We start from the raw sequence: 12,808 nt of genomic DNA on the forward strand, positions 1-12,808 counted from the left end.
GTTGTTTTGTTGAAACTGTTTTACAGCAGACTGAAAACAAGTTTGCATCTCAGATGTGGTGACAGAAGCTTTGTCTGGACTTTATTTTGTATACATGTATTTCCTGAATAGTGAATATTAGCAAAAGGAAAAGCGTAGCATTCCTTCTCCTGCTTCACAGACTTATGTATGTTTGTAAAGAAGGAAGTCTGTAACAAATTAAATTGTAGTAAATTCGTTAAATATACATTTTTAAGTCAAATGTCTTAAATACAGCCATTTATATACATCCACAGGTGAATTGTAGGCTTCAGAGATGCAGGCTGCTCCGGAGAGTAAAGATAGTGGAGACAGTTCATGTTGTTTCTGCCATTTCGTTCAAAAGACGTGTTTTAAAATGAAGTTGTGCTTTCGGGTGATGTTACAGAAACAAACAGCAATATTATTAACTATTAAATATTCTGTTCTTCTTTACAGCTGCTGGGGTGGAGTCCTTGAATATCAGTAAATTCATAATGTTTCTCAAATGCTACTTTACCTGAAATTGTGTCGTCGGTTCAATCCGCGGACCGGCAGGATAAATCTGGGTGGGGAAAGTGAAAAAGCAGAGCTCCCTCATTACCACACTGAGGTGCCCTTGAGCAAGGCTCTTAACACCAAACCACTCCAGCGGATCAGACTGTTGTACTGGGCAGCTTCCAGGTGTGAATGTGTGTAACTGCACGAGCGTTCCTGCTCTCAGAGAAACTTCTTTGAATAAATAAAGGTTAAAAAAAAAATTGTACCTGAGAGTTGGTAAGAAGCATGCGCTTAATTATGTAATTATTAATGTATTAATATACATTTTCATCTTTCCAGTTATACATAATTATGCCATTCCTTTGTACATAATTAGGATTTAATATTCTTTTTAATGAGCTGTTCAAAAAAATTAAGATATGTTTATTGATTTGTGGCTTAATGTTTGTTTTTGTGATTTGTTTGTGTTTTTTGTGCTTAAAACATGTCGTTTTACAGGCGACGACGTCTGTTTTGATCATCAGTGTGAACGCAGCCACTGACCTCAGATCAGTCAGAGCTGAAAACTTAAACTAACAGATGTACAGCACACACACACACACACACACTGCTACAGACTGTTTGTGTGTGTGTGTGACTGTTTATCTGTCAATGACATGAATTACTGCTTTGTGTTCAGTGTTTGTGCAGATTTAAACTGCCAACATGCACGACAAGTGCCCAGAAAAAAACAATGGGTATTTGGACATCCACAGTTTCGGCGACAACTGAGGAAACTCCATCTGCTGAGGAAGATCATGTGATATGATCAAAAGCTCCAGAACTGCTGCTAAATGGACCTTGAGGTGAGACTGTTTTGCCATTTGACTTTGATTTGATTTAAACCTCTTCCTGAAAATAGGTTTGTTTCATTTCAGAAATCTTGAATGGATGGATCCTCCCTGTTCTGACCTCACGTGTGAGTATAGATGTGTGTGTGTGTGTGTTCGTTCAGCGGGCTGAACTGTGTAGGATTCAGTCAGTTATCGGTCAAAACATGTTTTACAAGCTGGAATTCCAGATGAAAAGACACAGTTGATAAGATATTAGAGGAGGATTTCTTCTTTGGCTTCTCCTCTCTCGTTATCTTTCTCTCCTCTTCACCCTCCTCCTCCTCCTCCTCTCAGTAGATGGATGAGTTGGGAACATCTGCTCACCGTCAGCACCCAGATGTCAACACACAGATGCAGCAGTGTGTGTGTATGTGTGTTAACATGTTGTTTTACATGCGATAACACGTGTCGTCTGTTCTCACTTTACCTTCACACCTCTCTCAACATAGTTCCATTTTATTTACTACATACATTTCGCTTTCCTACAAAGCTGCTTTTTATTTACTTAAGTACTGTACAAGTAGCTCAAAATTGCACTTGACTATTTCAATTTTATGCTACTTTATCCTTCTACTCCACTTCGTGCAGCGAAAGCTTCTGGTTATAGATTTTCCACACAAAATATGTGATCGATTAAACTACCAAAAAGTACATAAAGTGGTTAATATGAGCTGCTTGATCTAATACTATAGTATTGCAGGGGCCATTCTGCATAATGAGTACTTTTACACACGATACTTAAAGTACACGTTGCTGGTGATATTCCTGTACTTGTAATGCAGTATTGTGATATTGTGGTTTTGCTGCTTTTATTCAAGCGAATGAGAACAAAACAAAATCTGTTGGAAAATGACAGATTCTGCAAAAAGCAAAGATAAGTTCTAGTTTTAAATTTTAAAAAGTTCACAAATGTTTAAAAAAATAAATTAATCAGAAATATATAAAACTTCTCCGCGACGTAGTGACATCAATATTTTATAATAGATATTTCATGTTTACATCTACTGCTTTGAATTAGTGTTCATGTAGTTATTTTAAAAAAGCTTCAACCAATCAGAGGAAGGGATCGGGACTGAATTCATACAGGAACATAAATTATTAAATATTCAAATTGGCTGAGAAACAAACAGATGCCATCAGGATTTTAAACCAATCTTTTGCGCTTTAATTTAAATAAAACTACAAGGCTCCTTCTCTGAGCTGATAAATCAGTGTTTTAATTCAATATTTAATTACCTCCTATTTGTATACGATAAATTAAAATATACCAGTATTTACAAAAATTATTTAAAATTAACCAAAGAAAAGGAAAAAGCAAAGGATTAGAAAGGAAATTGAAATGATCTTTATCAGTGTAAAAATCTTCATTAGAAAATAACAAACACACACATTTACCACACAGCAGGTTTTATCCCAAAATAATTTATTGCAGACAAACACAGAAATCAGACTCGTCTCTGATGATAAAAAATAAATTAATGTCTCACAGCGTGTGCAGGTCACAGGAGAGTTTGGAGGCTTTTCTGAGGCTGCAGCGCCACCTGCTGTCAGATAAAAACCCCTCATCAGAACAAACATCATCAATACTTTACAGACTGTACACGAACTCATCAACACGTCTTCTGATTCTCTAATAACAGATTTTATTTCCTGTTCTGACACTTCAGGATCAGTAATGCTTCAGATTATAATTCTCTGCTGCTCAAACAATCATATTAAAAAGGAACAGACTGCTGGGTTTGCATGTTTTAGTCCGTTAACTACTAATCAAGTTTTAATTCTTAAATTTCTTTTCTTCCAGGCAGCCACTGGTTTCAGTTCATTTCTGTGAAAAGTAGTCGAAGAGATCATTTAGTCTACTTCAGATTTCTGTTGTGAAAGTTATATTATTGTCACGCGGTGCAGCAGTTAAGAGGAGGGACTGTTTTGTCTCCTTGGTGACGCGAGACGAGAGAGAGAATCCAGAGGACGAACAAGCAAATGTGGATTAATCTGCCAATTATTATATTGATTAATAGTTTAGTTTCTCAGAGTCTTCAAACCGCTTGTTTTGTCTGAACGATATTCAGTTTACTATCATAGCAGTTAAAGAAAAACAGCAAAATATTCACATTTGAGAAGCTGGAACCAGTGAATTTTAGGCAAAACATTTTCAAAATAATTAATTAATTGTTGCTTAATGCTTAACAAATTGATAAATCGCCGAATGCTTTCAGCTCCGGTGAACAGAATCGTGCAGATTCTGAGCTGTCGGAGCATCATTGAACGCATCAACAGGGAGCGCGCTCACAAAATGAACTGAAAGCCTGAAAAGACAAAACACCTAAAAGGTTACGGTGTCGTTGGAAAACAGTTGGTAGTGAAAGTAGTTTTGATCCTTTAAAAGGAAGAGTTCACGTTTCTCTGTTAATACAATACTCACATGTCCACACACACGTTGACAGTTACTGGTTCCTGTAATCGTTCCTCCGCTCCGTACTGGCTGAATTCTGTACTTTAAAAGACTCTTTATTTATCTGATGAAGCATCACATTCAAAAGGACAGGAGGAACGATTACAGCCACCTAACAAAACGAGGAAATGACCTTTCCTTTAAAGAAGAACGTTGGCTGAGGATCATTGAAATAATGCACAATAACTGATTTGCTTCAGCACACAAACATAAATATATAAATCCATAAACAAACAAACAGCAAACAGAACTCTAATCTGGAAAAGTTCAAGTTTTACACATTTAGATCTGTATGACTGTATCACGACTTCTCTCAGTTTGGTTTAATGTGATTAACTTTAAGTCAAAATAAAGCAGAATACGTCAATAAATGAGAGTTAGTTCAATAATGCAAAGGAAGTGTAAAATGAGACGCCCATCTCATTATATAAACGTGGGGAAAAGGAAATGAGACATATAGAAGAATAAAACATTAAGATTTAACTTAATTTTAACATTATTTATTGGTGTACTCGGCTATATTTTTGACGTGTCTGATACATGTTAAATGAATAGCTCTCATCTCATGACTGCGTGTTAAGTACACAGCAGGAGTCGGGACGTGGTTAGCCTAGCTTAGCATTAAGACCAGAGGGAAAAGGATGAAAAATGCACCTACCAAGCTCACTCATTAACATGCTGTATCTCGTCGGTGCACACACAAAAAATTGTTCCAGCAAATAACTCTACTTAAATTCACACGTTTCTGTTCGTGTGCAGATTAAACAACCGAGACAGCTGCTTCCAGTTGTTATGCTAAGCTAGGCTAACCAAGTCTGTACTCTCCAAAGAAAGCGAAAAAGCATAGTTCCCAAAATGTTGAGCTATTCCTTTAAACGTTCTCAGACACAAATGAAACCTGTAAACATCTCGGCTGAGTTCCGAACCTGATTTCTTCTTTCTATAAATGCACATTGCATTTACCAGAATTAAAGATGTTTTCTTGTGACTATGTAAGTATAGTGAGAAAAGATCTTATAGTTATGAGAAAACCGACCCATAATTATGATATTTATCTCACAATTAGGAGATCCGAAACAATTTAAGATGCACGAGTAGCCTGAAAATCAGACTGAATTGCCATTTTGGTTTTTTTTATGTCGATATTTAAATACTGACTTGTTTCATCTGCTGTTGTATTTGTCACGGACACCAATATCTTCCAAAAGCTCAAATGAAGGAGCACAGAAAAGCAAATTAAATCACGTAGGCGATAATCGTCCAGATACATAAATACAATAAAACATCTTTTTGCTTTGGTGAATGCAGTGCACTTCTGTATGTGTGCATCATGATAAGAGTTCCATCACTTCCACTTATTTTCATAAAATAAATGTCATAACTGCACAACGATATTGAGCTACAATCGCGTAAAATCAAATTTCTGCTGATGTGACTTTTCGGATGCAGCTCAACAAGTTTTGATATATATACACACATAAACTAGGCCGCAGTGTAAATGCAGCCTGAGAGGATGAAACATAACCTGAAACAAACGTGTAAACAGCCTCTGAGCTCGGCTGAGTGTCTAACAGCTGGTTTACCTGCAGTCTCAGGTGTGACTGTCTCTGATTGGCTGTCAGAGATTCCCTCTGTCCCTCATGGCTTCCTGTATCTGTCTGCTGAGCTCAGCGATGATTCGGTCTTCATGGGTGTAAACGCCGGTCCTCAGCAGAGTGTCTCTCTCCTCCAGCAGGCGGCTCAGGTGTTCGTCAGCGCTGTCGTTTACACTCTGAGGGGGGGCGGGGCCAGGCAGGGATGAGGCGGGGCCTAACCTTTCTTCCTGCTGTTTTAATCTGCGAGAGAAAATATCAAAAACTTTTCTTAATTATCTGAAACGAACAACCAGATTATACCAGACTCAGTGTGAACGTTAACATCAGCATGCCGATGTAGCATCCAGCTGAGCCTGATGAAAGCTGAGCCTGACAGGCTGAGTCCTAAAATGGACTCTGTACAAAGGGAAAAACCCTTAGCATGTCTGCTAATGTTAGCAATTCACACAAAGCACAGCATTTACAACCTAACACGCTAATATTAGTATTTTATCATACAAATGTATGCATAGTAACACAGTATATCACAGTTAACATGTTTAGCGCTGCAACTAACAATTATCTCGATTAATCTTCAGATTATTCCCTTGATTACTAGATTAATCATTTGGTCTGCACACCGTCAGAAAAAAAATAATAATCACATCCCTGTCACATAAGACAAAGAAAAGCTGTAAATCTTCACAAATGAGAGGCAGCAACCAGATAGTGTTTAACTTCTTATCAAAAAAAGTTGCAGATTTATTTTCTTATGACTAATTGATTAATCGCTTGGACTAAGCTGAAGTCAAAAGTTCGATAAACGTCTGTCTGTAAACTTTGGCTCACTGGTGGTGTAAATGTTTTTAGTAAAATGTGAACATTTATTTAATTAATTTAATTTCTGCTTCATTTCGAAAGCTGAATTTTTAAACTAGCGTGATTAAGATGATCTGACATCATCATCACCTGTTGAGTTCGTTCCTGATGTTGTCCAGCTCCTGTCTGTCCTGTTGGACCGCCTCCTTCTGCTCTGTCGCTAGGTAACGCAGCCTCATGGCCTCAAGCTCCGCCTGCTGCTTCTTCAGACGTGTCATGGCGTTTTCCTGCTCCCGCTGCGCGCAAGCACACACACACAGCTGTAAATATTCAAGTAACTTTCATTAAACAGCTGCAGCAGTGATCAGCACAGATTGTCTGACTGTGAGCGTTTAAGCCTCGCAGTCACCTTGAGACCATCACGATGTTCTCAGACGTGTTTAGTTTCTGCAGCTTGAACCTGACTTGAGTCTCGACGCCCCGCACTGGTCTACTGATCCAATCTGAACTGAGAACATTTAAAAATAATCCTCTGACCCCGGCGCTGAAATGTGTGCGTTTAGATGCCAAGGAACTGTTTCTCCTCATTACACAGAGTGCAGTTTGGTGATAAATTTGTCTGGTTTCACATTTTCATAAAACCTCCCTGAGAAAAATGCTGCAGGACTTGACGAATTCACACGAAGACCAACACGATGAGAACAGAAAGAAATCGCCATAAAAACGTCTAAAAGTCGTATTTCTCTCAGCTGCTCCGGCCTCCAGCTCAGTCCGGTCAAACTTCCCAAAATTACCCATAATACCAATCTGGGCTGCGTCTACTGGCTTACAGCTGGACGTTAATAAATCAAGGAAGCAGTCTAGGCAGGGAAAACAAAAACACTAATTTGGAGTCAGAGCTGCTCTCTGCTTCCCTCAGACCTTTGATTATAAATCAGAAGGGACACAATTTAAAGGTTGCAGGTTTACACCCAAGAACCTGCCGGGGAAATCTGCCGCTCTGGTTCAAACCCTGAACCCTCAATAAATTTCAATTCGAACCTATTAAGCTGTTATTTAAATATATTCTCATGAGCCGACAAGTGCTGGATGAACAGACCGGCCGACTCCCCGTCCGTCAGCTGCTCTGCTAACGTGAAAAAAGTGGAAAACATGCCAACCGGCAGACTGCAGGCAGTGGGAAGGTGATTCGAGAAGCTGGAATCTGTCTGTGTGTTCTGGTGATGCAGAGCAGAACGGCCAGTCGGCTGATTCTGGATGGGAAAACCAACATTTTCACATTACTGCCCGAACGCTCACACACGGAAAGCTTCCATTTTCACACGCCTGATCACCTCACCTCCTAACAGAAAAAACACACACACGAAAACACACATCTCTCATGAACACATCATTCACACACACACACACACACACACAGACGGTGTGTTGACACAGGCTCAGCTCTCTGTGGACCATTAGCAGTCTGTATTACAGGCCGTTTTAAGGCTAATTACTAGAAAAACAAACAGGCTAAACATTTTCTCTAGTGCCCGCTGCCAAGGACAATCTGAGGCAGAGTCCTGAAACAATTAGAGGACGAGGTGATACAGAGGCCTCGGTGGGGGGGGGGCCTAAAACTCCCTGCAGCAGTTATTTTACAGTTACGTCATGAGTCTCCCAGCAGCTACAGCTGACACCATCGTGGCGAGCAGCAGAGGACGGGCTCGGTGCAGATACTGTAGAAAACACAACAAGTGTGTCATCTTTGGTCCTAAGTAACCAAATCCACAACCAGAGGACACGTAACATTAATTTTGTCATACATGATGATGATTTCAATTTGATGTTTGGTTTTAATATTGGCAGCTCTGGAGTTCACATTAAACTCTTGTTTGTTTTCGTACAGACTTTAATGGATGGGAACATTGGCTTCAGCTCTTAGCACTGCTGTTTGCTGCACGGTCAGAAATAAAGACGGGAGGACATGACATTTACGACGACATAAAAGGAAAACTTCTGAACGATCCAAAGAAAAATCAGTTCAATCTGAATGCTACAGACACTGGAAACGTAACAGGAATTCCTGGTTCTGCCCACCAATAATCTAAAAAGGCGCCCAGGCGTGGAAGACGAGCAACGTTCAACTTTACGCAAACGTCCTGCGACACATGGGAGCGACGACCAACTGTGCTCCTTTCGATTCCCTCAAGAAACTAAAGCAGAGTTGTTTTCTGCTCAACTACATAAAAAAAAGTTCAAACTAAACGGAGGAAAAGCTTTAACGAACTGACACTGAACTACAGATCTACAGCGAGACTCCCATCAACCCTTTGTGCCAAGTATAAACCCAGCTTTGGAAATGCACCTGACTGCTAAATAAGGTCAGAGCCTCCAATATGGCTGCAAGACAGTGTGTTATGTCAGTGGATGGGTTATACAAACTGGGTACTAGACTCCGATATGGCACCTATTCATTTCAATAAAAATAGCTGAAAAGGCCAAAAACATATTCTAGCTTCTGCGGTGTGCGGCCGTCTGCACATGCTCATTAGCGTTTCTCCTGCTGGCCCCGCCCCTGTGTTCCCGCTCCCACAGACTTTACATTGGGATGACGTCACGCACATTAAAAGCGCTTTTTCTAGGCTCTGCGAAAGTTTTACAAATATAAAACCTCCATCTGCAGTTCGAGGCTTTCTGTCCTGTATGTCCGGTTCTCGTCGGTGGTCGTGTCATCTGTAGGTCATGGGACTGTTAGTCGGCCCCCATGTGACAGGAGCATCCATGTTAGGTTCACATGAACGTGGGTCATGACGAAGATGGCTGACTCATTAGTTAACATGTCGTCCATTAAGAGGACGTTCTCCTTGACATCACACACGAAACACGATATCCGTATCATGCAGCTCAAGACAGAGGCACCAGAAGATGACGTCCAGTTCAAACAGGCCAAATGATGTTAAAGTGTAGACAAGCTGTGAACCGCAGAGGGACTGAGAGCTCCGAGAGGAAGTCCAGGCGAGCAGGATTGCGGTTTGAGACAGTCGGGGGCTGATTTTTGGGACGGATGACCAGAGAATGACTTCTCCTCCCCAGGTTCCCCTCCGTCTTCCCTCCATTACTTGTCTCCACTTTCAGAGGTCCACAGTTGGAGGCGCTGGGGGAGGACGTCTCATGCAAACACTTTCATCCCATCGCTCACATGTGGACGCACTTTAATCAGCTCAGATGTAGTTTTCTGAGCAGTCTGCCACCTGTGGGAGTTCAGGGGGAGTTTTTCACCGCCGCTGGATGAGGGGTTTTTGGGGATGTGATGGATAAAACACGAAGGGGAACGGGGACGACTGGGACTCCCATTAGAGATAAATGAGTGTGTTTCTCCAACAGCTGCAATCACAGAAAAATATGGATAAATATAAAATGTGTTTTCTGTAAAGAGCTGACAGACTGAAGGGACGTTTTCCTGCTCTGAGGTAGAGAAAAGTGAAATATTGGCAGAAATTCAAAGGAGGTAAAAGCTGCCGTTACCCAGAACCGACTAAACGACTCTTTTATTCTACAAATCCAAATCTTCTCATGGCTGCCGCTTGATTATTATCATAATTTTTTATTAATCGATTAATAGTTTTATCTAAGTTAAAACTAGTTTATCTAAGATGCATTCAGGTAACATCAGACAGTTGGCATCTTCCTGGTTATGTTTTGAAAAGTCGCAGAGAAACGAGATCAAAGTTGAATGGAGTTCATCTTTAAAAATAATAAAAAAATCACAGCCGAAAACTAAAGTAACGTTTTCGCTCTCCAGAAAAAAAAACCCAATGGCTGCAGCACAAAATGATTTTGCCACATTTTGCCAAAAAAGGTCAAAACTGCTGGTGACAAGAAATTAGGGGGAAAACACCCAACACAGGACCAAAGGCTACTATTAATGAAAATAACCTCCACATTCTTGTTTTTCCAAATTTTCTTATCAATTAATCTAGCCATTATTTGTGTGATTAATTGATTAATAGTTTGGCCTGTAAAATATCACGAGGGACAGAAAAGCAGCAGATCCTCACAAATAAGAAGCTGGAACTAGAGATCAGTTTGGCATTTTTGGTAGAAACATGAAACGATCGACTGACTAATCTTTTCAGCTCTACACAAGACTCAAAACAGTGACATCATAACAAAACTACAAACGAATCCATCAGCGGGACTGCATGAATCATGGAAACAATGTGAACGTAAACCCTAAACCCTTTTTGAAATTTCACCATTAAAGTGAAAAAATAACTGTTGGTTCGATAATGAGCAGCCTAAATAATGCTAGCCCATCTCGGCCGGTCCCAAACTGCAGCTCTGAGGAGATTAGATTTGCCCCACACAGGGTTAAATAACTCCACAGCAGTATTATATCTGCAGTGACTGTGTTTGAAGGGTTAAGATCAGTATTTTCAGGCTGCTCGGTCAGGTTTTTAGAGCGATAAGCCAGAGATAAGAGACACGGGAGCAGAGTTTAAGAATGCGGCCTGTTTATCTGCGATAGAGGCCGCTGGTCTGGTTGAAACACCACTCAGTATGAAGATTACAACCGCAGATCCCACTGTTGTATTCCTTTACTATTCTTTGACTGTAACTGCCACTAATATCAAAACATTTCAAAACAGTAAACAATGTTTCGAGTTTACCAAGCCAATACTTTTGGGAATTTAAACATGTTTTTTTCTACAAAACCCTTTATTCATTTAGTAAACCAAGCTAAAGTTCTTAAATATTAAACGCTGTCTGAACACAAGCAGACGTATAAGAACTTTGCAGTAAAAAAATCTGGCAAAATGTGTTTAAATCAGGAACTATCTGATCAAATAACAAGCAAACACGACTACAGTGTGACCAGGCATTAATGTCACCTTTTTACTCGACAGGGCTGCAACTAACCATTATCTTTATTACCAATTAATCCGTCAGTTATTTTCTCAATTGTTTGGTCCATGCTATGTCAAAGATAGCCAAATGCCAATCACACTTTCCAAAAGCCCAAGTGAACGTTTAGCTTTTTTGCTTAAAAAATGACTTAAACGTTTAATCGATTATCTGAATAGTTGCCGATTCATTTCCTGTCGATCGACTGGAAGTTTCAGCTGTATTGGACAGATTCTGATACTCAGTGCTCTGGACACATTTCAGTTTCAGTCCAGCAAAGTGTTGAGGTTCGATACTCAGCTCTGTCAATGACTCAACCACGCTGTAGGTTTGAAAACGCTGACTGTCAGTTGACCCGGTCTGTAACCAAAGAGGTTAACAGACTAGTTTCCGCTCTAACTGGGGTGAAAGTCGTCCGATGTCGTCACTGTGTGAATCACCATACAAGAACCATTCGAACAGATTGTACGAGTGATTTAAGACAATTTGTGGCGCTCACAAAGTTTCTCTCAAGCGCGAACGAAATTTCCGAGCGGTCCAGACATGACGTACGGGTCGTGTGCAGATAGTTTGCCTTCGTCCACAGGGGGAAAACACTCGCTGGACGCCGAGATCTGAATGAATTTGGAGTTAAAATATGATATAAAACTTAATAATAATAGAAATTATAACTAAGACAAACTTAGCTTTAAACACTTTGCTTTAAAAAGACGTTTTTAAGCATCTGACCTCATGTTAAGCATTTCCTTCTTTATATCTGTCACAGTACAGCGCTGCTCCGATGCCGCTGACGCCGTTCTCAGCTGTGTTATTAATAATTTTCTAATTATTTTTTTTACTCTGATGAATTTATCTTCTGGTTTCTGACAGCAGGACTTGAAGCTCTGTGGTGTGAAATTCTTCTTTTTACCCTTGCATCATGTTTTTGTGAATGAAACTTGGCAGCCTTATATAGCAATTTTTTAGATTATGCTAATGATCAGATCTCATGAACGCGCACCTCGTCGTGAACAGCTGGCATTCATCAGGCTGAAACAAGCGATTTAGTTTGGTGAACCTGACGAGTTAGAGAGGTTTAGGATAAGAATACGGACATGTTTTTGCACGAGGCTCTGACAATTAAAGACTTTTAATTTTAAACTTAGAGTGCGTCTATGAATTTCAGCTGTTTCTCCTTCCTGGTTTGTTGAAAACCATCGAATGCAACAACTGTCAAAAAAAAAAAAAAATACATATTTTGCAAAGCTTTTTACAGTGTAATATTCCATGAAACCCCTCGTTTGCTGACCTTCCCTGTCTGCAACACCCCCTCATACTGGAGCGCCATAATATTCCAGGAATGACCAGTGGGAACCATCAGAGAGTCTCCGCGGAGACCAGTTATACTGAAATTCCCTCAGACAACAAGTTACATCTGCTGTTTGACGGACAGTTTTATACAAACGGACTCACAGCATCATGAGAGAGGGCAGTTTTAGTCTGGACGGCCCCGGAGGGAGCTGAACCCCAAACTTTGAAAGCGTGAGTGCTTTGCCTGACTTACTGAGGAACAAGACCACTGAAACTGAGTCCAAACAGAACCACTGATCGAGAGGGCCGGGTATCGAACATTAATACTTTTATATCAAAGTTTATATCAAAATGTTTCTGAAATGTGGAAAACTGAAACACCAAACGCTGGCACTGAATGCTCGTTCAGACCTTTA

At 40.2% G+C, this 12,808-nt stretch overlaps 1 protein-coding gene across 3 annotated transcripts in view; it reads right to left on the minus strand.

Annotated features, from left to right (window-relative positions):
• Positions 1–2,772: 2,772 nt before the first annotated feature.
• Positions 2,773–12,808, minus strand: part of LOC122876327 (centrosomal protein of 120 kDa) — a 34,728-nt gene continuing 24,692 nt past the window's right edge. The window contains exons 19-21 of one of the 3 annotated variants that reach the window (XM_044196541.1): positions 6,366–6,511; positions 5,406–5,657; positions 2,773–2,914 (exon numbers count right to left, since the gene is read on the minus strand). In XM_044196541.1, the coding sequence (XP_044052476.1) occupies positions 5,441–5,657; positions 6,366–6,511 (363 nt within the window). In that variant the 3' untranslated portion in view covers positions 2,773–2,914; positions 5,406–5,440. Of the gene's footprint in view, positions 5,658–6,365; positions 6,512–6,534; positions 9,582–12,808 lie in introns of those variants that run through there. The other 2 variants (XM_044196540.1, XM_044196542.1) reach the window with 2 other exon arrangements.

This window comes from Siniperca chuatsi, linkage group LG5 (assembly GCF_020085105.1).
Source record: "Siniperca chuatsi isolate FFG_IHB_CAS linkage group LG5, ASM2008510v1, whole genome shotgun sequence".
Classification (NCBI taxonomy): Eukaryota; Metazoa; Chordata; class Actinopteri; order Centrarchiformes; family Sinipercidae; genus Siniperca; species Siniperca chuatsi.